This window comes from Ambystoma mexicanum, chromosome 4q (genome assembly GCF_040938575.1).
Source record: "Ambystoma mexicanum isolate Mex_15411 chromosome 4q, UKY_AmexF1_1, whole genome shotgun sequence".
NCBI lineage: Eukaryota > Metazoa > Chordata > Amphibia > Caudata > Ambystomatidae > Ambystoma > Ambystoma mexicanum.
The window spans coordinates 1,098,788,984-1,098,816,053 of record NC_090928.1 but is presented as its reverse complement, the minus strand read 5'-3'; the positions used below and the strand labels follow the sequence as shown (position 1 = coordinate 1,098,816,053).

The 27,070-nt window shown below is 42.4% G+C and overlaps 1 protein-coding gene across 2 annotated transcripts in view; it reads right to left on the bottom strand.

Moving 5' to 3' along the window:
* Positions 1 to 27,070, bottom strand: part of GALNT14 (polypeptide N-acetylgalactosaminyltransferase 14) — a 1,917,720-nt gene that overhangs the window by 681,095 nt on the left and 1,209,555 nt on the right. For both annotated transcript variants that reach the window (XM_069608667.1, XM_069608668.1), the window contains exon 4: positions 14,580 to 14,647. In XM_069608667.1, coding sequence (XP_069464768.1) covers positions 14,580 to 14,647 — 68 coding nt within the window. The remainder of the gene's footprint in view (positions 1 to 14,579; positions 14,648 to 27,070) is intronic.

Below are 27,070 nucleotides of genomic sequence, written 5' to 3'. Positions count from 1 at the left end.
CCATGACAGCGATGGGCAGGACGCAACCCCTGCAAAGACCACACCCCGGAAGAGGTCCCGGGATGATGCCAACCGCCCTTCAACCTCAAAGGCACAACCCAGGGGCTGCCGTGCACCACCAGGCACAACACCCCAGGTTGGCAGTACACCGGTGCCACCAAGGGCTGTAGAGGCTGAGGCACCACCACCCATTGGCCATCCTGAGGAATCAGGTGAGGCACCACCATCTGAGGAGTCCAGATTGGCAGGGGAGACAGTACCCCAGGCTGTGGAGGACCCACAGGATGACATTTGGGTGCCCGTTAAGGACGATGCATCTGAAGTGGTCCGCACGCCCAGTCCACCGGCATCCCCCTAAACATCATCCCTCAAAACTGACCACGCCACCACCCCGGAGCAGTCTGGGCAGGAGCAAATGGAAGGGTACTTGAGTCCCATATTGCCCAATATTGAGGCTGAGCAAGCTGAGCAGGACAGCCAGGGACCATCAACCTACACAGGAGCACCCGCAGGGCCGAAGCAGTCAGAACAGCTGATTGCCCTCGTATGGCAGTTTGTCGAGGACAACACACTGGCTAGACAGGAGTGGCGGGAGAACATCGCCTCTCTAGGCAGGTCCATCACGGAGAACACCGCCTCCATAGCCAAAATATTTGCCGATAACACCAGCCGCCTCTGCGAGGTGGGGTGGTTTACTGTTAGTCATGTAATGATAGGTGTTACCCTTAATTCATTCCTATGGGATTTGGTTGTCATTTACCGTTTGTGATGCTTTGGGGCACAGTGTTCGGTGATGCGCACATCGTGCAGTCACATCACCATTGACAGCATGGCGTTGTGTGCATCTCTCCCCCCATTTCAATGCCAAGTGCCAGTCATGCAATTTACCAAGCAGCCAGGCACGTCGTCTAGCATGTCGCTCCATGTAGCGTGGTAGCGTGGAGTTCCGCAGGACCATTGAGTCATGAGTTGATCCAGGATATCGGGCACAACAATGTGTGATGATCTTCCTGGCGTCGCATACCATCTGCACATTGATGGAGTGGTATTGCTTACGATTGCGGTACACCACCTCCATGGCATGCGGGGCCACCAACTCCACATGGGTGTAGTCGAGGGCACCTACACAATTTGGCATGCCCGCCAGTGCATGGAAGCCAACTTTTGTATCAAATATCTCCTGGGCAGTCCGTGGTAGGGATATGCAGTCCCTTGTGTGCTTGAGGAGGGCACCCAGCGCTTGGTTCCGAATGCGAGAAAATAAGGGTTGTGATATGTCATGCATGTGGCCCACTGTGTGCTGGTAGGTGCCTGTGGCAAGGAAGTGGAGCACAGACACTACTTTCAGTAGAGGGGGAATGGCGGTGGGTATTTCAATGAGGCTGACAATGTCGTCGTGTATCATGTCCACAATGGAGGTGATGGTGTCCCGGTGCAGACGGTACAGGGTGTTGATCTGCTCAGGGGTTAGGTTGAAAGGACTGGCTCTGGTCCGAGGTATTGGGGGCTACCTGCGTGGTAACGCTGGCTGCACTGGTGGGGCATGCTGGGCCTGTCTCACCCTCCTTCTCCTCCTGTGTCTCCTCTGTGGTGCCGGCTGTTGTTGTTGCTCTTGTGGTGTGGCAATGCAAGCATGTTCTCCAGCTCCAGTAGTGCTACTACTATTGGAATCATCTTGGTGTGGGAGGGTGTGTGGTGTGTAGGTGTGCTCCTTTTGTACTGGGCCAGACTCCATTGCCTCCACCTGTTCTGATTGTGTGCACCTGTGGCAGTTGGGAACACTGCACATGGCATTTTACGGTTGGTTCACGATGCCGGTAACCACTTTTAACGCCTTCATGATGCCGGTATTTGCATGTCCGCTTCACTTGTGATCTCCTCCAGTTTATGGCATGCCGGCATGGTGGCCCGCGTGTTCCGCCCACGCCGCTATTAGAGGCACTGTACTTTACGATGCCGCTAATAGAGGTTTGGCTGGTCAGAATAGCCCGTAGCGGTAAGCGATTCCGGTAATCCTTTACTCGCATCATTTTTCCCTTACCTTCAAACTCGGAATGACCCCCCCTGTCCTTTAAAGGCACGCATTTCCCGGTGATTGATCTCTATCTAGGGGATCAAAGAGAGGCTGTGTCATCTGAGTTTTTGCTCTGCCATCTGGCAGTGTCAGCCCATCCAACCCAAATGCACACTCTCTTCCACAGCAAAGCTGACTCACGGGAGCTGACATTTGTGTGATATCAATTTGGATGTGGTGGCCATGATCATAATTAGTGCCATGCACTATGCTTAAACTCAGGCATAGCTTATTTTTAGAAATGACCCGGCCACCAGCATGGGGTACTCATGATCATCGTAGTTTTGGTACAGGTGGCATATCTTCCACATTGCCCCTCTGCCGCAGTGACTTTACTGTTACTGTGGTGGTCGAGTGGGCATCTTATGACCTTTGAACCTGTTCTGTGCCATGAGCAGAGCAGGTGCCATGAATCTGGCTACGGATGCAGCAGGGCACAAATACAATATACTTTTGGCATGGAGTTGGCACCAAATGGGGTTCTGATTACCCTTTAAAGATTAAATCACTTGCATCATGTCATGTATTTATAAATAAAATAAAAATCCAGGTCTTTGCACCCATGTCAGAGGAAAACTTCTCGTAGCAGCAAAGGGCCACTGCAACCTCCAGGGTGTCTGGTGGGGGGTGGGTGGTGGGGAAGTTACTGGTGATGATGTGAGGTGGGCAGGAAGGGGAGGGAGGCTGGGAATGGGACTTGGGGCCACAGTATGGATACACAGCAAAAAATATGTTGGTACCTGGGGAGGGGGTGTGGAACATGGGGCCTGTGGAACATGGGGCCTGTGGAACATGGGGCGACACTGACAGTTTTCCCACTCATTGTCTGAGCTCCCTTCCCTGGGTGCATATACTTTGTATTAGCATTAGGGCAAGCATTTGGTAAAAACAAACACTGCCTCATTACGAGTATGGCAGTAAGTGGTAAAATTGGAGGTATCTCAGTTACCTCCCATTTTACCACTATTATGACTTTTGGCTTTGAGTGGAAGATTTACCTCCAGCATAACCCTGTAGATACATCCTGCCACTTAACACACACAAATCTTCACAATTTGTGGAATTACTGCAGCGCTAACTTAGCGGTGGTAATTCTGCAAAAAAGCCCCATTGGGTTCAATGGACCCAACATAAAAGGGGAGTTGCACTGCTATCGCCACTTGTAATCAGGTGGAAATTCCGCCTGACCAAGTGGCGGTAACTGTAAATCCATTTGGTGGTATTTCAGAGGATTTTCCTCTGAAATACCTCCAAACTTGTAATGAGGCCCAATAGAGATGTAGGAATGGTCAGGATGTGCAGCACTCTTGAACATTGACACCATTTGTATTAATGGTTACTGTGCTGTCTGTGCATTGTGTGAGGATGGCCGCACAGCTGAGATACACAAAGGTTGCATCGCAGACTTTTCACAAGCCCTTCGTTAATGGGAAATAGTGTGCCTAACCATATTGAGGAATTCCTGCAATTTTATTGCAAACAATAAATTATCCCGCCTCATATCTATTGTGTTGACACCTAGCTACAAACAAGCACTGTGAATTCGAGCAAACACCGTAAAGACAATTCGTTTTTTTCCTGCATTTTTATAGCCATCCTTTTCTGCCGAGAAGGCTCCTTTTATTCGCCCAAAAGCTATTTTCAGTCATATGATGGAATAATAAACATCTGAAATAATTTCCAAACACCAGCTGACTGGATTTTCTACAGTTTATGGCTCATTTCTCGAGCAGTCAAGGCCCGAGCCAGGCCGCTCAAATAGGAAGAGCCAAGGCCATGAAGCAACTGCAAGGGGAGCACCAAAATGAGAAGAGGCATGTCAGGCAGAAGCTATGAGGAAAGATAAGCTGTGCTAAACATGTGCAGCCGGGAGATAAAGAGACGTTGCAGGGACAGGTTAGCATCTTGCAGAGGGTTTAAGAGGATTTCGTTTCATCAGAATAATCTCAAACAAATACAAAATTGGAATGTTTGCAAGGAAGCTGGGGGGATAAAGGATATGGGCGAGAAAAAAAAAAGATATCTGTCACAGAACTGCACAAATTCAACGATTCACCGGAAGTTAAATAGAAGAAAATGCCCATGTCTGCAAAACTAGACTACGCACCAGACAAAAGTGAGAGGAATGAAAGACATTGTATCCACTTGATTGGGGGAAGATTTTTCAGCCGTTTTTGCGATTTCACACTTCTGATACAAATGAAGTCGGAACACTGCTAATTGAGGTAATATGTCTGAAACATTTGCATGACAGTCACAATTATCATTCCCTCAAAGTATCAGCGTATCCTACGCCATTCTGACGTATCCACCTCGCTCCCCGTCCCCTTGAAGCTGGCCTCAATTCTCCTACACTCGCTAAACCTGTGAGCGGGACTGCTCGTCGGCATGTGTCTCCTCTGCTCGTGAGCGGGAGTGCTCGTCGGCATGTGTTTCCACTACTTTTGAGTAGGACTGCTCATCGGCATGTGTCTCCACTATTTGTGAGCGGGACTGCTCGTCGGCATGTGTCTCCTCTGCTTGTGAGCGGGACTGCTCGTCGGCATGTGTCTCCTCTGCTCGTGAGCGAGACTGCTCATCGGAATGTGTCTCCACTATTTGTGAGCGGGACTGCTCGTCGGCATGTGTCTCCTCTGCTCGTGAGGAGGACTGCTCGTCGGCATGTGTCTCCTCTGCTCGTGAGCGGGACTGCTCGTCGGAATGTGTCTCCTCTGCTCGTGAGTGGGACTGCTCGTCAGCACGGGTGTCCTCTGCTCGTGAGTAGGACTGCTCGTCCGCATGTGTCTCCACTATTTGTGAGCGGGACTGCTCGTCGGCATGTGTCTCCTCTGCTCGTGAGCGGGACTGCTCGTCGGCATGTGTCTCCTCTGCTCGTGAGCGGGACTTCTCGTCGGAATGTGTCTCCTCTGCTCGTGAGCGGGACCGCTCGTCGGCATGTGTCTCCTCTGCTCGTGAGTGGGACTGCTCGTCAGCATGGGTGTCCTCTGCTCGTGAGTGGGACTGCTCGTCAGCATGGGTGTCCTCTGCCCGTGAGTGGGACTGCTCGTCGACATCTGCTCGTGAGTGGGACTGCTTGTCAGCATGGGTGTCCTCTGCTCACTGGCCTAACTCAAGCTCTTGTCGAAGCTAGGTCCCCGCTCAATAAATACCTTAATAATAAGTCTACTCTGCACTTTTCCTGTTTTCCTGTTTAAATGTCCCCATGACCTGTGTTGTGCTCTAGTCTCTTCTTCTACAATGGCTGGCATAATGGCGGCTCTTTGTTCACAATGGTGGTAGGCTGCCATGCTAGTTGTGCTGTTTAGGCTAAGATGTCCATGCTTTCCACTGCGCTTCCTTTGCTCTTGCAACCCATTGCTCCCCTTTCTATGAACTGGCTGGTGACAAGCAGCCCCCTTGTGGGTCCGCCAGCTCTAATTCTCACGCCATTGTGCCACTAATCCACATGCCTTCCGTGCATCTCCACGACTCTGCAAACTGCTGACCACATCTCATCTGTATCTTAATTGTCCAATTCACAAGTGGACTGGGGCTTCTTGCTAGTTTACACACTACATACCATTATTATATTCACATGGCACTTATCTTTAAGAGTTAATTTGCATTACTTTCCAAAGGCTTGCCCATCACTTAGCTCTCAGTGCATTAACTAAAAAACTGGTTTGGAAACGTGCCACCTGGCCCAACACCAAGTGCTAATAGCTTTAGTGCATGCTTTGACATGCCTTACAGGCCCAATACCCTCAATAATGAATCTTGAATTTCTCAAGACAATTAACATGTTGATAGTCAATTAAGCATCATTAGTTCTCACACCCGTGGTCTCGAATGCTGAAGTACGACACTGGAATCATTGCATCATTATTATAGCCTTATAGATGCAGGGAGGGGTCATCAGTGGTGGACTGGCCCATAGGGAACTCTGGAGCTTTCCAGGTAGGCCCCCCCACCCTGGGCCTCGTTGTGTGGCGGCATATTTTATTACCAAATGTTCTCATAGGAAAAAGGTTGGGCTTGCTGAAAATGAGTAATATGGGGCCCCTTTAAAAATTATGTCCCGGGCCGCATTTGGTTTCCAGTCCACTGCTTGGAGTCATTATCGCTGGATATTGACCCGCCACTAAGTCGCTCGAGGTCCATAAATCGGGGAAGCATCATTTTCCCAAATGATAACAAAGCCTTGCAAGGTCTGTAAGGGTATAGCCCATAGTTGTACAAGTTTTGGCGTTTTGGTGGTGAAGTAAACATTTTCATTTTAACGAGTTGCAAAACTAGTAAATAATTGAGGGCTTATTTTGTAGATGTTGACAAACATGTTTTTTATATAAAAGATAAGCATTTTAATTGCAAAATTCAAAAGTGTTTAACATAGGAATATATCCGTTGTCAAGTAAAAGTACGAAGTTTCTCTAACAGGAAGTGAAAAGATATTCGGATATTTTAGCATTCTCTTTCAGTTGTTAAATAGGGTGGTGCCCTTCCCAGTGAGGAAGTGTCTTGAGGAAATACATCTTGTCTAGGAATTGCATTGCTGTTTCCTCAGCCTGCTGCTGAAGACAGAATGTGGCCCATGCCAGCAGTTACTGGCTTCCCTCTAAACATTCTGATTGGTTGAGAGCAGGTCGATAACGATCTCGATGTGCTAATTAACATGAATTAATACATTTTCTTTGCTGACCATCATACCAAACTCAGTCAGAACACTTACTTTTGCATACCAAGCACACAGCCTGGGGATCACTGAGGTCACACACCCATCCAAAGCTTGGTGTACTCAATCTCCTTTTCGACCTTCTATGTTATGTTTTAGTTTACCGTGACTATTGTAATTGTTCTTTTATAACACGCCTGTTACCAGAGAGTGGTGTCATCGCGCGGGTTCGGGATTCAAACGTGTGTTGGGCTGTGTGGTCTTGCTTTTTGCCCCTGAGCTATCCTTCCTCCCCAGGAAACTATCTTTGGTCAGACTCCAGTTCCTTCAACTCAGTGAACAAGCCTTACGTTTGTGTTGCAAAAACAGGAGACATGAATTTCTGTAAGGGAAGAGCACCAGTGGATGGGGGGCTGTGGGAAAGTCTGGGTGTGTAGGTGTATGCCTCAAGTGCAACCCTACCTGTGACAGCCTAGTCAAATCTCAAATCTAAGCTTTTAGTATTGAATTGAACTAGGGAGGTCCCAGCTGCTTCAGCACAGGAATGTATTGTTAAAGGGAAAAGACAATCGCCATATAATAACAGTCTTTTTCTGTTCATAGTGATTTTATGAAAATAAATTATATCTTAAAACAAACATTCAAATCAACATTCCTTTCAGTGTTTTTATGGTATTTTGATTTCAGGATTGTTAGTACCCATTGTTGGGCTTGTTGACTCTGTTTGGGGTGCCTTTATGTGACATGGGGTGTCAGCAGTTATGTGAAGAGGTTGACGGACATCTCCCAGGAGGCATAGGCTTATAAAGAATTTAAACAGTTTAAATAAGCTCTGTGGCTACTTTAAAAGCAGGCAAGCTATCCTACTCAAACTGAATTCCATCTGCATCCAGATGCAGTCAGTCCTCTGCTTGGCTCCATTCGAGGACATGCATGTTAGAAATATCAAAATCAAAATCAAAATCAAATCATTTGCAGCACCAACACATGCCCAGGATATGTGATTATTAGTGAGATAAATGGTGTTTTCTATTTTATCATCTGTAAATCTAACTACCCTAATTTATGCCTGTCAAGCCAAGGACACTTTTAAGGAGAAATAGACCCTCAAAGAACTATTTGGTGAAATTGTTTTTTTCCCAAAACAAGCCACTTCCAGCTAAAGCAACCATTGGCAGAGCCAACAAAGCCAATCCACATTTTCCAGGCACTACAATAATGGTGCTTCATATGATGGTGCTGGACCAATGCTAACATACAGACTATATAAGAGCCCAAACTGCTGGCTTTGCCAATGATGATTTTACCAATAATTAATTGCAAGGACACACATACTGGGCATACATCAGTTGGCTGAAGGCACTGTAGGTTAATACAGTGTTAGTAATGAAGAGCTGGTTTAACTAGCTTTTAGCTGAAATTGAGCCATTATCTTACGAATAACTGCTCAGAAAGCACAGAAGTGCACTCAGAGAGCCCGTGGGGCTGTGTATTGGACAAGGAGGGGCAGGTAGTGGGTGTGCATAGTCATAGAGAATAGCATGGTCATGAACAGTGAAATGACCAAATAAAACACACAGGCTCAGTATTCCTACTCACATATCATATCATCGCACTCCAATGTTCACTTCTGTAATGGGGCAGATGAATATGCAAGTATCACCTACTGCCCCTGCTGGAGTACCAATTAATGCCCCTACTCATCACCATTACCATACAGGTGAGAAATTGTACAAGCTGAGGCAGCCCTACCACCTACTGCACTTGCGCAACCTGAATGACACCTGGCCTAGTAGGATCGTTGTCTGTCTCCCCTTGTTCCCCCACCCCTGCCTCGTGGCGCCTTGAAACACTTGTGTAAAGGCGCGTTATAAATGCCATATTATATCATATCATACCACCCATTGAATCTAGGGGTGAGAGACAAAACATACTAAGGCAGATTCCAAGAAACAATACCTTAAACAGTTGGGGTACACACCTCTGCCATAAAGAATTATTTAGATTGTACGACACTAGCATGGATTGCCGTTAGATAGCAATAGGCACAAGTATTCTGCTGTATATAGCATAGAAGGGAGGAGGATTCCTCAATACCAAGAGAGGAAGTCACTACAATGATACAGCAGATGAAATTATAGGCATGTAAGATGCAGCATACACAGGCAGGGAAACCAAAGCATGACAGATGCACAAGGTCGATGTAACATGAACAGATATGAATATAGGTCAACAATATGGAGATGAGAAGCGCAGAAGTACATCCATTTTCCTAGCACAGAGGCTGCAGCAGGCCTATGATTTAGCAAGGCCTCAGATAAGAACCTGGATTCATAAAAACACGTATTTGTTCAGCTTTAAAGCTGCACAGACAGTAGTAAATAGCAAGCACCAAGGTCAGATGCACGGAAGGGAGTCATAGACGTATAGAACGCAGAATGCATGGACGAGTTAACAGTTCCCAGGACACCCACGTGAATTAAGTTACAATAAGAGCACAAACAGCCAATGATGTCCAGATGTGTGACATCAGTATGCCAGAGTCTCAGTAGAAGATAGACAATGTGTGTCTCCAGTGGCCAAAAATATTACAACATGCACATTAGAATTAGCTAAATGTCTAGTAAATAGGAAAAAATTCATTCTCCAGCAATGGCTATTCATTATGAGCCAATTCCATATAAGAAACCTGCTGAAATTCCCTAGCACACCAACAGACATGAGATGACACACACAGCTAAATACAAAGGAGCAGATAGGCCACATGACCTGGGACCAATGGGGAGCACTTTTAATTGGAATTAGTGCAGACATATACTTCTCCCTCCCCCTACCTTATGGGTCTCTCATATTGTGACGTTTTGTCAAAGTGACCAGGGTTGGTAAGTAAAGTGCCAACCACTAGAAATCCTTCTTGCCAAACCACCCACGATGAATAACACCAGCCAATTATTGGCCTACTATGTAATGATGTAGTGAAACTATTATCTGTGATGGATTGGGATCAGGAGAATCAATCAGAGATGTATAAGCCAATGAGCAAATGGGCACTTATATATTGTATATATATTAACCAATCCTTAACGCTTATACATTTTGTAACTGATATCGTATTCTGACATTATTGCTTGCATATTTTTACTACAAAATATACTCACACTCATTGTAATGTTGAGAGCTGATTGTGTGCTGTCTGTTAGGCAGAATCACCTGCAGTACCCTTGGGGAACACTACAGGCAATTAGGACTACAAGTGTAAGCACAATTTCACCTTTGGTACAAGCCTGTACTACACAGTAAACTGGTAGGGATGGCTGAGCAGCCAGATTTATCTCAAGAGTTTAAGTGAGCAGTAGAACAAGTTACACAAAGGACCAACCAATACAGTGATTCAAGTAAACACTTAATCAAGGTTCCTTAGTAAAATAATATATATTTATTTATTTACTCAATCATTTATAAAACATCACACTAGCATAGGCAGCTCACTATCACACACTAATACACCACAAAAATCCAACCGGTAAGTAACTGAACAAGTTTAGTTAAAAAATGAAGTAGGAGCAAAATGGCACTTAGATACTTAGAAAAGGGAGGAAAAGACAAAGTTATAAGAATAGACAACCCAAATACATTCATAGGCAGGGCAAAGGGTTTCAGTTAAATACAATCAGCAATTCTTCCCAACTGGCCTGGGCCAAAGTCAATGGTTCAGAGTCATTTGTATAGGATATCACAGATCTGGTATATAACGTTTAAGTCTTTGCCACAGATTTTTAAATAATTTGGCTAGGCGAAAAGTTTGACGTCCTCAAACAGAAGGATATTTTTCTGGTAAGTAGAACCACACCGTTGACACTTGTACGGAGAACTCTAGGTCTACTATCCGAATCCGAGGACTTCAATGCTCAAGATGCTTTGCAAATGCGTTTACTAGAGATGTGTCTACAGCAGCCATGGTGTCTCCATTGAATCGTTTAGCAAAATTGAGAATATGGACAGATCTCTCTGTCTGAGCAATATAAACTAGTATCTTTAGATTGCAAATGCACCTACATTCCACAATCTGGCGACCCGAAGATGCAAACGAGTAACCCAGAAAAGAGGATTATTCATCTTGAACGTCAAATGTTGATCCCACTATCATGAATCACTGAACATAGATACCTTTGAGCTTGCTTTAGACAGTCTTGTTGGGTTCATTCTGATCCCCAATGCTACCACCTCTGAGGGTTGGCTTGCCTCTCTCCAGATCCTGGTCTTTCACTGCATGAATGCATGTCAGACACATGAATACAGGTGGAACTACATTTTCTTGCATTGGTAATTGCTTCTTTCAGAGAATATGATCTGATTTTTATTATGCTAGCATGAAAAAACAGAATGGCCGCCTTTTCTAGAGTCTGCATCTGGTTGTGAAAAGGCAAGGAAAATGCCAGCGCAGTAAATAAGTATCAAACCTATCTGCGGTGATAAAATATATATCCCAGTGGCTAGGCTTCTGATTTCCCCATGTCAGAGTTGCAGGGTTCCTTTTCGCTGTGGTGAATCATTTGTGGGATGGATGTGAGGAATCCCCCAGCAATAATGTTTTTCATAGGCCTCTACTGTACCTGAATTGACAAAGCCCTTTGTGATTGGTTAGGAGAGACACTGGAACCAGGCAATGTAGACTGCTGCATGATGCCACCCATAGAGGGAGAATCACAAATAGAAAAGGAGAAATCACTGAAAAGAATCCACAGACCAAGAAGAAATAACTGGGAGAAAGGATCACTAGAACATATACTATGTGAGGGAACTTCTGGACATGCCTGCACGTCTGCATGCTGCTATCCATGGATGTGCATGGATGGAAGACAAAGCTAGGTTGTAGACCCCTGCTTTATTAGAATGAAGTACCTAATTTTCATGTGAACTACATTTACTTCATTTTGGGTCAGGTAACTACCATCTTGGAGCTGCCTGATCCCAAGATGGAAATTACCTCTTTTGAGCTGTTTGTCTTTTGAGACAAGTACCTCACAGCAAACAGGGTTGATTGATAGGAATCATACAAGACACACTCGGGGCCTCTGAGGGCAATACACCCGGAAAGTGACAGGAGTATTCTGCACCACCCCATAATAAACACGGCCTAACACAATGCATGCATTTTTCAAATAGATATCCACTAATATAAAAAGCAGAAGAGCTTATACAATTGATGAGTAAGGGCAGTGTTCTTAGAAGGTTAGTTAGTGATAGATAAGGAGGGAAAGTTTTGAACAAATAGGCAGACAAGAAGGGGGAGAAGGAACATTATGTAAGGAGGAGGGAGGAGGTTAAAAACAAGAGGAAGAATAGGGAGTAAAATATCAGGAGATTGTGAAGAGCATTAGAGGAGGAGGAAATATGAAGAGGATGCCAAAGTGGTAATGCTCAACAAGCTAATACCGATGCTTAAGGTAGATTTACCATCTCAGTCATCATAGCACAATCGCCACATTACGCTGTGTAAGGAATGGAAACCCAGGGTATTTCTGTGTCCCAATTGCTTTCATTAAGCCTGGGAAGGATAGCAACACTCAAACCAATAGAATGTCCAGGGTGAGTATTAAGGAGAATATACTGCAGTGGCAACACATGGGAGCAGATAGGGTAAGGGCCAGGGCAGAATGTGTCATTCAAGAAGGTGGTTGGCTGGGCCAATGTTACCAATGGATGGGCTTGGTTTGCTAGAGCATGGTCATTGGTGAGCTGGAGTGTGATCTGACAGTCCCTTGTAGCCACCATGACTGTAGCAGGAAGCTAGGAGAGGAATGCACTAGCTGTGTCTGTGGCACATGATTCATGCCTCCTGGACATATTATTGTGACACAGCCTTTAGTGCTCGCAAATAAAGGAGGTGCCCAAGGCAATCTTACTTGGTTTACGCCCATAAATTGCCATCTCGCAGAGGTTGTTTATTACACTGCCAGTCCCCCCCCACTGACAGTCACCCCCTTCAGTAAGCAGAAGTAGTTCCACACCAATGACAAGATTTACAGTGATGTCATGGATGGGGATGTTGTCTGGCGCCTGACTTCACCATCTTGAGAACACCTGAGCCTGTCTTGCACCCTCGACATTGCCAGACAATAAAGCAGTTGCCAAACTCCCCACCTCCTGAGTCATCTGCTGGGGGACTTTCATTGGCTCCTCTTCGTGGTAACCTTCGGTCTCCTGCAGCACCCCTCCCTCCTCTCCCAACTGCCCCATGTCCACCTGCACCTCTGTTGCTTTCTCTTCCTGCTGCTCTTGATCTACATCCACGCCCCATCAAGTCCAAGTTCAAGGTACTTGCCCACCGTCTGCAGGTGCTATTCAAGAAACTCTGCCTTTAACACACCCTCCTTCAGATGTGTAAGCACATTGTTGTCATCCTCATGCTCTGCCTCAGCTTTCTCATGTTAGATCTCCACTTGATCATCCAGCATCTTCGCTTCCCAAATTACTGTCTTCCCCTCCTCCTCTACAAATATCAAGCACGATTTCCAGCACAACACAATTTCTCTCAACCTCTGTCTGCTCTTCTTCCAGAGGATATGCCTCCCCCTGCTGGATGACTTCCTCAACCTCCGGAACAAAGGAGTAGCCATACAACGCCTCAGCTTCTTCCTCTTGTACTCATAAAAGAACATGTAGCCCAAGGGCCCGACATCCAAAACAAAACAAAATCTGCCGTTTGTGCCAATGTGCAAAACAACAAGTAAGTGACAAAGACAAACTAAAGGATTCTTGCAATGCTCAACTAATGGGACAAAGTTCTCGAAACAAACAAGCAATTGGGAAGGTGACTGAGCACAGCACCAGAAAACTACTTGGGTTCAACCTCAAAGGTTTCCCTGCAAACATAGGGCAGCACAATGTAGAGTTTGTGTTGAATTATGTATGTATTTATGTTTTAAAAGGGAGTAAGAGAAACATTGAATGATTAAGGTCGGGGGGGGGAGTGCTAAAGAACCCACTCCAAAAGTGCTCACTGTAAAACACTCCAAAGCTCTCCAAAACTTGGCAAAATCTCTCTGCATCTTCCACAAAACCACCCATGTGTGACCCCTAATCACCATTCTTAACTTGACATCCAAACAAAATGAGCAAAAAAAGCAAGCTGGTCCTTTTAATGGACATCAGACCTGTTTTATAATGGTGAGGACCTCGGCTTGTTTATTCAAGCTCCCTTCTCAAGCCCCTGGCCTTGGATTGGATTCCGTGTCTGGAACCTCACCATGATTCTCGTGTATGGTCGGACCCTCAGGAAATAACTTAAGAATAATGGGGGTGGATCTTACCCCACCCCGAAAAGCTTGAGTTTCTTTCCCATGGTGTACATTTTCTCTGGAGGTTTAAGCACACATATTTAACACCAAGTCATGCATTAAATTAATAATTTGACAGAATGAGCTCACACCAAAGAAGTAGTGCTGTTCATTCCCAAGAATAATCTTCTTTCAGCAAAATGAGCTCCTTATGTTTTATTTGGTTTTACTTGTGATGTAACTATCATTGCTTGTTTTAAAGACTACTGCATATAACGTATATTTTCAGAATGTGCATTTCCTGGGAATAACATTCTTTATTTCTGTAAAAGTTTTCAATTCTATATGATAAATCTTTAAATGCTTCAGCAAGATCCAAGCAATGGGCTCCTCCAAGCAAGACTAGATTCAGAGATCCTAAGAAAGGTGTGCTTCATATGAATCAGTGGATACCAGGTGCATATGGCCACACTTATAACATATCAAGCGATTACGTTAAATATAAAATGAAAAACAATGCACTTCTGCAGCGTTTCCATAAAATCAATTTTCTTAATAGAAAAGTGATACTTACGATCATCGCTGAAATCATCAACTAATATAATTTCATTGATAAGGTGTACAGGGGTCCGATTCAGCACACTGGAGAATAAATACAATGCAAAGAATTAAGAAAAATCATCAGCAAGCACATCACCAATGCAAACAAACCCAGACTGCTCTGGGGGGTGAGATATCAATCAGTCTTATTGAACAAAAGTAGAAAAGCAGAAAAAAAGGAAACGGTGCACTGCATGAGAAATACACATATATCTTATAAACAGAACAACAAGGCAGAATAAGTAGCATAAAGTGACTTACATTGTGGGAGTAGAAACATTTTTGTTTTACAAATAATATAAACACCCTTGAGACAATCACTCTGAAATTCATGAAAGCTAGAGGTAAAGTTGAGAGTAAACTTTACTGTTAAATATGAAAGGGACTATTTTCTTCCCTATGTAGTATCGCATTAATCGAGCAAACATATTTATGATGGAAATGTGAGATGGCGGATACTGAGTGTGTGCCACGTCTTCATGGAATGCCCCTCTCTTGCTTACACTCCAGACACATTTGTTACAGTATTGAACCAAGAACATGTACAAACTTCAATCCAGCTTTCACCTTACAATTCCTAATGGCAATGGATGATTTAGGTCTTGACTGTGGCTATGAAGCAAAATGCAAGGCACAGGAAACCTAAGGGTAAGAGATTCTACAAAGAGTGAACACCAGAAATCACTCGGCAAGCATCAATAGGGAGGGATTCATCTCCCAAACTCGGAGGTCTGGACAGATGTCATCACTATTTGCAGTGTATCCCGAGAACTATATGATGGTTGCACTTTATGGGCAATACATTGTCTATGTATGGTTTAACCCAGCACTGCTATCTGTGTCTTTTTGAAGTTGCGGGACTTCACCATGCACACTGAATGAAGAGTATGACAAAACTTTGCAAACTTCATGAATTTGCAAAACTTTTCATCAGCACCGTTCAATGCATGAAAACAGGTTTTGTGGGCATAAATGTAACAATGGGACATTATTAGTAAAGTAAAGTGTGCTTGGTGGTAAGGGGTACTGCATGTTATTCCCTCTGAAAGAAGCTGTAGCCAAAGGGCACATTCTTCTAACATTACCTGCCGAATGTAGAAGGTGATGTGGAGAAGTACTCCTGCAAAGTACTGTTTCGTGATTTTTTTGTGAGCAAACTATTCACTTCCAGTTCAAAAGGATTATAAAGGCAATTATGCAATTCACTGCAGGTAGCAAGGAAACATCCAGCATACACTTTCTTTTGTTTTTTTACATAGTATACACTTCCTCTAACATTTTATCTCATGCGCCTGGCCTTGACGTGAGATTGAGTGTACCCATGTGACTGGAATAATCAGGATTGTAGGCGAATTCAAAGTGAGAGATGCCAGACTAGAGCTTTTCCCTGCTTCACTTGTATAAAATTGTTTCAATTATTATGAACAGGGTGCAGCTATGGGACACAGGTAGTTAAGTCACCTGTGCACCTTAGAGACTAAGGCCCTGATTCGTGGATTATTTGCGCCGGAAAAAAACAGGATTTGTGTGCCATTATGCCCGCAAATCCCCATTTGTTAAACAGGGATTTGCGGGAAGAATGGCGCACAAATCCCGTTTTTTTCGGCACAAATAATCCATGAATGAGGGCCATGGTGTGGATTTTACTAGAAACAAAACTGTCCCAGGAACCATTTTGGGCCTTGAGCACATATCACACAAAGACTGGGTTTGAATGAATGTAATGTGAATGTGAACAGCGGACATTCTGAAAGCACCAGTTTGAAATTGAACTGCATCTCTAAAAGTGTAAAGAGATCCAAATGGGTAAAAAATATGATAAAACTATCAAGAGGAGGCATCCGGTGATACAGCGACATTGATTTAAAAATTATAAAAATTATAAAAGTCTAGTCATAGGTTGTTGACAAGTCTTTCTAATGTAAAATTTTATTTCTTTTCCCAACTATTGTCAGCTTTGTTTGCACAGTTTATAAAAACTCGGTGGATTTTACATAATAAGTTGAAAAGCTTTGGTTCTTTTGTATTTGTTTAATAGTTCAGTATTGTGCTCACTTCCAGATGACTGGGCTATCAACACAGATGAATTTATCCCCACCCGTGGGATCATCTTTCAAGGGCATTCTTAAAAAAATAATAACAACTTGAGAATTGCAGTGTGTGTATGGAGATCAGCATCTGCTGGTAAAAGCCTGCACGGTTTTATAGTCAACCTTAAAACATCTTTGTGTGCTTAGCAGATCACCTTTGACATCAATTAAGGCAGAAAACAGGACCTGGTGGAAAGGCAAATGCTGGGCTAAATCGAGGAGAACTAAGAAACCTGTCATAGAGGATTCAAATCCACTGGTTTCAATATCCGTAAAAACACAACTAAGGCATTTACCCCATAGGCAATGTACATTGAAATGACACTTGCATTTAAAAAAAAGATGACCAGATCATTCTTAAACTATAGTGTTTACAAGCAAGTCGAAGAGTGCACTGCTATTTTGAGATGGTTCTCTATAGAATTTCTTGCATTGATTAAACAGTATTATTTTCATAACTGTATGAAACATTATCACACAAATGTACACCACATTGACAGAAGTGCATATACACAAGGGAATTCCAGGAATCAATGGTTCATTAATTTACCATGTTGCGTGATTAGATGTAAAATAAAAACTGATTTAGAATTCAATATTACTCAGGACAAATGAAACATGTCTTATACATTTGTAGAATCCGTTCAAAAATGTAAATGCAAGCAAAACTGTATCCCATTTGCTGTTTAATTGTGCACATTTCTCAAACTGTGTTGAATATATATATATATATATATATATATATATATATATATATATATATATACTCCTGACTGATTGTTCTGCTTTATTGAGAATACCAATATCATAACCTCTTTTTGTGGCAGCTAGAGGCATGAATGACTGAATTGACTGCAGTTGTCTTGAAATTCTGTCCTTCATGCCTCTAGCTGCCACAAAAAAGCAGTTATCCTTAATATACCAAATGGGGAATTTATCAGAGCCAGAAGAAATTTTTCTGATGACCAAGATTTCACAGAGGAATTTCAACTCATACGCAGGCAATGCCGAACACGAGGTTATGATATTGGTATTCTCAATAAAGCGGAACAATCAGTCAGGTGTATGAAGAGAGTGGACCTGCTCACTCCAAAAATCAGAGTGCATGCACCATATAGCAACAAGTTTAAATTTATCACAAGGTTTAATGCAGATAGTTCAAACTTATACAGAATTGTTAGAAGACACTGGCATTTGTTTCAGTTAGATCATGACATTACACCTTGGCTGGACCCTGTGCCAAGCTTGATTTACAGTAAAGCAAGCAATCTTAAAAACATCTTGCCTCCTTCATTCATGGCCAACCTTCAATCACCGAGAACTTGGCTTAGCCAGGCAACCAATCATGGTTTCCACGAGTGCGGAAGCTGCTCTGTGTGTGCTTATGCATTAGAAACTTCTAAAATTGATTTTGACAAATTTGGAACACACAAAGTTAATAAAGTCAATTCTTGTATTAATTGCAATACAACATTGTGTGTGTACTGTATCATGTGCACGTGTGGCCAACGTTATATTGGCAGTACTATCAACCCTCTCAAGATCAGAATACGTGAACACCTATCTACTATCTCCAATCAGGACTCCAAATATCCTTTTGTGACACATTGGCAAAAAGTACATCAATTAGATAACAAGACAAGTATCAGATTTGCGGGCATGGCAAATGTTTCTTTACCACAACGTGGAGGCAACCCTGCCCTCAAATTGAGACAATTGGAAGCCCGCCTCATCTGCCAATATCACACCATTATCCACTGACTTAACACTGACCATGAATTATCTGTGTTTCTCTGAGCTAACACACAATATATGCATTAATTTTGTTGTGTTTATCCACAAATTGCTCATACAAAAAGTGTACAATCTACTCAGGATTGGTGTACATTGTTGTCTCTCTCAGTTACTGTTTTCAAAAATAATCTCTTAAGACACAATTGCTTTTAGTTATATTATTTATAGGGATAGGAAAATTGAGAAGGACTAACACTATTTACTTTTTGGTACGTACCGTTTTCATTTTCGCATTGACCAATTATTATTAGTTGTCTCTATTAACAGGAGAACTGCCGCACTGTCCGCCCTGGTTTTTATAATTATCCTTTCTTGACTCTCCCACGGCATAATTTAATATTCACCATGGGTTAGACCAACATGCGGTCCAATCTGTAGTTTTTTGCTCTTATAGACTTTGTGCATCAATATCAATTCCTTGTTATTCATATCTGTAACAAGTTCCCTTTTCTCATATTTGGTTCCCTATTAGTGTAATTGAATAACCTTTATCAGGACTGTTCAACCTGACATTAATATCAGCTTCAATCAATAAAATGTCATCTCTAAAAAATGCTGCTTTCCCTTTTGCTGCATAAGAACAAGTGGCTTCTGCCCCCACATCCAACATGGTGGCCCTCGCGGTATGCACGTTGCTCGCGCTAGTAACTTTTTTCCGTGGTGCACGCTGCAGTAAATAGTATGCTCTCTCCCATACGCGAGGTTCCAGCATCCACATACGGGCGGAGATGCCGGTGGGTATAGGTCTTTCGCGCTAGCCCTGCTCACCTAAATTAGTCTTGTGGGCAGCGCACGTGACCGTTTCGCTGCAGTGAGCTCTGTCTAAATAAGTTTATCTAATTGGTGGTTTTTGTCTGTTCTTCTTCTTCCCCCATCCCTTTGGATGTATTACCTTGTGGACATAAATCACAGACATTAAGCCCTCATCACGCACTTGTGTTTATATAGGTATGTCACATTTATTTTGTATGTACTTATCATCTTTTCTGCAATTGAAGGCCAACATATTAATACCAATTAGCCAAATTGTAAAAGTTGCTTTTTCCTACTAACAGTGGAGCCCACAGTTACAAATTAATTGAATCCAATCGAACAACAATATTGGTAAGAAAATTATACAACTTTTTTTCAACACCAAATACACTCGTGTGTAACTGGTTTATGTTTTGTTAATACTTTCTCCTTGTATAATAATCTCTTTCAGTGCCTTTGCACATCCCTAAGGAATTCAAGGTAATTAAATAAGTCTACAATTACTGCTTAATTGAAACTGTGACTTGAGAGACAATATTATGTCACCATAGCGTTGCATTTAAACTAATTTGGTATTTGTTTATCCTTTTCTTTTTATTTATTTGTTTATTTCTCCATCCACCATTGCACCCATATTACTTTCCGAATTGTCAATTGTGGCTGCCCTACACAATATCCTTTAAATGGTGCAATGATTTGGAAATTGTCCTGTAAATGTGATAACATGTTATTAATTGGGTTTTATTCCCCCCACCATTATGTATAATTGTAATGAACTTATAATTTTACCTTTACAATAATTGTGTAACACTTTTCAGCCTCTGATGTTGAGCTCTGTAGCTAAGAAACACATGTCAGGCTGTTTGAAGGCTAATTAAAATTGAGTTATATTTGTGATTTCAATTGTGTTATGTGCGCAGACAAGAAGGAAACCACCCTTTTTTACAATTTCATACTGTTGGCAACTTTGGCAGGCTGTCCACACCTTGCTTCAATCTGCAGCCAAGCATCAAACTAATTCTCAGTCCAGGTGCCATTTCTAAACCAGTCACTTTCTGCCAAAACACGTTTTCTATATTTGTAGACTTACACTTCAAATATGTTCTTACAATAATTCACTTAGGGTCCACTCACAGCATATGAAACATATACATAAGGAAAATACACACTTTCAGTGTATGAAGACAATCAGTAAGGTTATCAACACTTTCTTATTGTTCTGCTGTTTTTTTACTACTGTACTTTCTCTGGATATACTCATATTTGTATTCACATTACTTTCTTTAGGGTGCAGTCACCTCATGTGATAGTTATACATAGGGAAGTAGTAGGTTTGAAGCAGAGCAATCAGTTCTGTGCATAAAGATAATCAGTTAGGTAATAAACACTTTCTGGTGATACTGCTGCTTTTTGTGTACTTCACTTTCCCTTTATATACTCATATGTGTTTGTGTTGTTCTGTCTTTGTGTTTTGTATGTATTAATGAAATTATGTAATAAGTGGGTAGTATTAGCTACGCAAAACTCTAATAAGAAAGCATTTATCATGTCACTATTCAACATGGTAAAATTATGAATATTGCACCTCTATCATGTATGCTGCGCACAATGCTTATGTTTGTACATGAGTAGCTTACTATACTGTAAAGAACTTCATAATAGAATGCTATTTATATCAATAAATTGCTAATGCACTACATAGCTCATGATATTTATTCTAATGATCCTTCACACTTTTTTGTTAACATTATAATAAAAATCCCTTGTATAGACTTTTCATGAAAAGTAAATGCACATGTGATGTAATCAGTGATGTCATCAATGACATTTGTGATGTCATCTTTGATGTCCTGGGTGTTAGTCTTAGCAATGCACGGTGGTGACGCGAGTTATGGTTGCTTAGCTTACCATAACTGGTGTATTTCAGGGGTTTTTTGGTTTTACTTTGAGCCATAACGTCCCTTTAACAAAGTTTGTTTACTGAATTTCATAGGTTTTTAGTAGCGCAACTTAACCATAACGTCCCTTTAACAAAGCTTTTTACTGAATTTCATAGGTTTTTAATAGCGCAACTTAACCATAACCTTGTATTTTACTGAATATACATATGCATAGTGTGAATTTGATAGATGTTTGCTTGGATTCCCTTTCTTTATATACATGTAACATAGAACATACTGAACCCCAAGCTAGTGATTTTGATGTCCGCGGACTATGCGTATGTCCGTGGACGGATGCGGACAACTTCAACAATACCCAAAAACTCAGGGGGTATCTTAAATTGTGCTATTATGCCATATAAACACTGAACAAGTTCAAAAAGCAGCACATCCACACATTATATGTAATAATAATAAATAAGAAGTGGAACCTATATTTGTAACACATCAACCGTCCATTTAAATAGCATATGTACTAAAATGGAATATACCAAAACAAAAAAGATATGCTTCCAACATAATTACCTCACAGAAACTGCGCAGCAAGAAGCAACAGCAGACCTACACAACAGTAACAACACAACTTACCAGAAACTAGTAAGTAAACTTCATTTTTCTTACATATTTCTAAACTTTCTGTATTAGGTACACTAAAAGTAATATATTTTTTTACACAGAAATGTCCAGTACTTTGGAATGGCTTGAAGAAAATTTCCCATGTGAGGAAATGACTGAAGACAGTGATACTAATGGTAGACACTTCTCTATATAAGCAAATTAATAATCATTACTTTATGTGTACTTAACATATATATATATATATATATATATATTTAACAGACTATACAAACATTGAAAATAATATAGCAAAAGGGACATTACAAAATACTCTGCAGTGCATGGAACAAAAAATGGATATGCTTATGGAAAATGTCAATCTTTTTAAACATTTACCTGTTCCCCCTCTCAATGTCCCAGTCAACTATCCCCAAACCCTCACCACCAAGAAAAACGTTATGATGAGACTTCCATCCCTTCACCCCTTCCCATCCATCCTCTCCAAACCCCTAATTCCCATGTATTTGTGTCAGTTTCTGCTTCCCCATCTCTTTCATAAATGTTATATCTGTATAGAATAAAAAAAAAAATGTGTGTTTTAATTCAGCCCTTTGTGTCTTTTTTTTAAAAAAAGGCAGTTGGGGTGTCCGCGGACAGCGCGGGTGTCCGGGATGACCGCAATTAACCAACATTGAGGTGTCCTAAGGACACTATACCTGTTCGTACTGTCCACAAGCAGTATGGAACTGTTCTTAGAACACACTCAGTGTCCGGAATGTCCGCAATTAACCAAAATGGAGGTGTCCTAAGGACACTATGCCTGTCCGTACTGTTCGCAAGCAAGATGGAAGTGTTCATAGAACACATTCAGTGTTTGGAATGTCCGCAATTAACAAAAATTGAGGTGTCCTAAGGACACTATACCTGTCCGTACTGTCTGTAGAACATCTACGCACATGCACACCACATCCATAAGTCCTACGAACATCGCGCCTCTCCGTAACTGTCCGTCTCACGTGTGTTGCACTTTTATTAGTGGACCCGAACACTGTCCGTAGAACACCCGTGTGCATGCGCACGACCGTTCGTACACATTTGTTATCCTGCGGACACACGTCCCATTCGTGGACGTGTTCGCGACGTCATCATGTGACCGCACCCACGCTGAGCATTTGTCCTGATTTGCGAACACTGTCCGGGTCCATGAACATTTTAAAAGTACTTTTTTTGGACAATCGAAAGTATTTTACAGTATAAATTCACCATTGCACATGTCCCAGACAATGTCCCTGGCTTTCTACATACTTTTTGGAACTTTTTGAGCCTTTTTGGGGTATTCGAGCTGTCCGCGGAGCACACACCGGCACCCCTATAAAAGGCCACACCCCAGAGCTGATCCTCATTGTGCTTCTGGCTACCTGACAGAGCATTGTCTATCCAGCACTGCAGAGTAACCTAACCGATTGACCTGTTTTTCCTGATTTTGCTGCTTTTCTTCCTGATTCATGATGGCATCTCAAATTGCTTCAGCCACAGCATCAGCATCCCCACCCCCTCCACCACCACCACATCCCCAAGGGCCTGAAGAGGGGAACAGGTGTGAGGATGTAGAGGAGAAGGATGAAGAGGATGAGGTAGTGGAAGTCCATACTACCAGCACTCGCCGTGAGTCTTGGGTGTGGTGGTTGTTTACCATTCATGGTGACGTGCCAAAAGCACGTGTGAACAAGGTCACCTGCAACGAGTGAAAAATGGTACTGAGTCGTGGGAGGGCTGATTCATACAGCTTTAGTATGACATCCATGAAGTGACACCTAAGGTCGTTCTACGGTGGGGCAATTCGCAAGATTGGGCTTGTGTTAAACGTAGTAGGTTGAGTTCCTCTACAACATCCTCTGTTTCCGCTCCTGTCACCACAAGAGACACTCCTGTGCAGGGACATCTTAAGCACTTTTTGGGCCCTGGGCACGGACATCTTTGGGGCCCCCTCCACCAAACCAAAGGAATTAAGCGATCAAGAATACTGGGCACGCCCCCCACAGCCCACCCGTTGCGCTCATAACCTATAGGATGATATGCTGTCTTGCAGCATAATAAATACGTTTCCTCCCTTTAAGTCCCCTTACCCTCTTCATTCTTGCTCTAATCAGAATGATAAACAAGTAGCATTTGAAGACCAACATTAGCAGTCCACAAAGGGGTTATTTGTTCTAGTACATACAGGATACTTTTTATCAATAACGTCCAGGAAGGTAGATGTAGTATTAATTCAGGACCGTATGGAAAAGGTACATGTAATCCATAATAGACAGAACTCGCATTAGCTGCCTCACAGAATGTAAAAGTGCTCATGCATGGATAGAGATCACCAATTGGAAGGATGCAGAATGCTACACATACCGTAGCATGGATATTGGAGGCAGATTAGAAGCTAAGAGGAAGGTGTCTTTATACAGACAGACTAAGATTAGAAGTGGATATGGTTTTCAAATAGTGTTGCCATTAGATATCAAAGGAACAAATGCCTGTGGTGTGCAATATAAATGTGCTCACTATTAACACAGTGAAACCATGAGTAAGGCTTTTATGAAGATCATACCATGAGAAGGAAATCACTCGGAAGGGCTGACAATTTTGAAAAATTTAGGGACTGGCAATATTGAGAGGTTAGGCAATACAAGATTAAATTAGATGCCCAGGATCATACATTGGTTAATGGGTGAGGGGGTGAAGCTGGGATTTGTACGAACTCTGCAATTTCTGCATTTGAACACTTTCTTTTCCACTTCTTACCATGAACTAAAATCTAATTCTATTAAAAAACGGACTTAGAAAGTAAACAAATCACATGACCAAACATGACTATTTTTAAACTAAATATTATGGAACGGTGTTATGCTTAATGGGAATGATTCTAGGTTGGTTCTCTCCATCATCAAGGGAAGTATAGCATTCCAATCAATGTGATTTAACACATTTCATCTGTGTTTGTCTTTTGTATTTTAAAGTTTTAAATACATCCAAAACAATGACTTGTGACATTTTCATTTATAAATGTCCCTAAAAACCTCTAACTTTTACCAAACAGCAAACCGTTTTTTTGTATCAAACAAGCAGACCTTAAAATATGCTTGCCTGAGGCCTGCAACATATGGTCCGCTCTCTTCTGTCTAACAACCCTTCCACCCAAATGGCCTACATAAGAAGAAAGATTAAGTAATAACGATACCATCAGCATGCAAGAAGGCAAACCTCATAGAAGACTGCACTGTATCGTCTGCTGGCAAATCCAGGATAAAAAAATGAACGCTGTCGATCCATAGTCTTGAATTTGGATGCTTATTCACCTCTTGGACTAACAGTTTATCCCATCATTGGAAGCGATTGCCCAGGTTTTACAAAACCCCATCTGGACAAACCAATTTCTAGACATTCACCATACAGATGATGTGTTAGTTTTTATAGCAACCCCTATCTGGAACAGTACATTGCTGATAATAGCTGATGTTGTTCTGCAAAACCAAGTACATATGCAGGCAGGTTTCTAAACCTCAGACATAGGAAAGGCTCAGCCAGCCTTGCTGGTATGTGATATTCTAATTTTGCATATGAACACATATCTTTGCAATGTGTTCACACACTGAGCTAACTTCTAAACCATTGTGGCACTCAATTTATCAATATGCATTTCACCATTGCCTATTGCACATGATCAACATAATTCCCACAGGAAGGAAAGAATGCTACAGAGTTGTGCCATAGGGAACACGCAAACTATGTATACCACAGTGAACACAGAAAGCAATACATGATGAATTGATCAAGGCAGAATGCACTTGCCAAAACAGAAAGGCAAAGAGTTTAGAGCCTCAACAGCACCCCATAAAATATCCCGACATGTGCTATTTAAGACTGGTGAACAATGCAATCTTACTTCTTCAGATCAGCTAGCCTTGTGGGGCCCCCTCCAAGGTGGGGGCCCTGGGCAAGTGCCCCGTTTGCCCTTCCATAAAAACGTCCATGCTCCTGTGGGACAGCACATCTCTCCACCTGCCTCACAGGCCAACCATGATGCTGTTGACCCTTACCTTTCGAGGGTCACGATATTGTGTATGTACTGTGACGCAGTACTTTGCAGGGGGAGAATCTTCGGAGTGCTTTCGAGACAGCGGTCAAGGAGCACGAGAAGAACTGCTACCTGAATAAGGCCCACCCTACATCTTCCTCTCTCCACTTGCCCTTTCTTATCCCCATGGTTGTTGTCCCTTCCTTACCCTCCTTTCCTCTCCTTTCCTAGTGTGTCGTGTGTAAAAAAACAAAAAAATATAAAACAACAAAAAAAAGGCTCTTTTCAGAGCTGCCTTTCACAGTTTAAAAATAGAAGTGGCAAATAAATGGAGCAGGGCCCTGTGCATTTTTTTTTTCGAGTCTGTGGACTGTTCGCGGACATATACATTTTGGGGTGCTGCCCTATCATGTCCATTGCACTTTTCTCTGGGAGGAAGCGGTGGCTCTGAACAGAGCCTTTTGGTGGTGTTTGCTTGTGTTTGAAAAACTTCAAATGGTCAACACCTACTGCAAAATGGATGGCTGTAATTCCATAAAGGGTTGCAATACATTTTGTACATTTTTCAGAAAAATCTGATTGCCAGCATAAGTAAGATAGACTCCATCTTTGCGAAAAATGTATCTGCTATGAAACATAATATTTTCATTGTGAAAAGAGGACATACCAACATCTCTTAGAAAGGCACAAACAGCCTTATTGACATTGTGCCTCGCTTTCTCCATTTGTGGACCAAATGAAGGAGAATGCTGGGAATTTGGAAACATGTCATTGACCTTGCAAAGAAATTCCAGACACATGTCCTAAACTGTTCCCTCCACAATTAATTATAATTATGTCTGGATGATGCTGTGTCTCCAAAGTAGCACAGAGAGGTTCCAAGCACAGCCACTTCATTCCACGCACTCCATGCCAGTGCACTTCCATTTGAGGGAATCCAAGATCTGCAGCTACTCCACAGCGTTCTGCATGCACCTCCAACAATGTATCCATGAGTCTCCCAAAATCCAGATAATCTGTTTTCTAAAACACACAGCCATAGCTATCTGTTCTTCTCTCAGGAAAAAGACTTCCTGACAAACTCTCTCCTTACACAACACACCCAGTAAACTTTATTGACCAATCCCTTGCTCTCCTCTTTCTCATTTGCATGCCTCTCTACTCCAAAATCCCTGTATGTAATAGGCGGTGTCCGCGAAGTACCGCCATGTCCGCGGACATATCGAAAATCTGAGCGTGGTGAATTTAAATTTAAAAAGTGTGC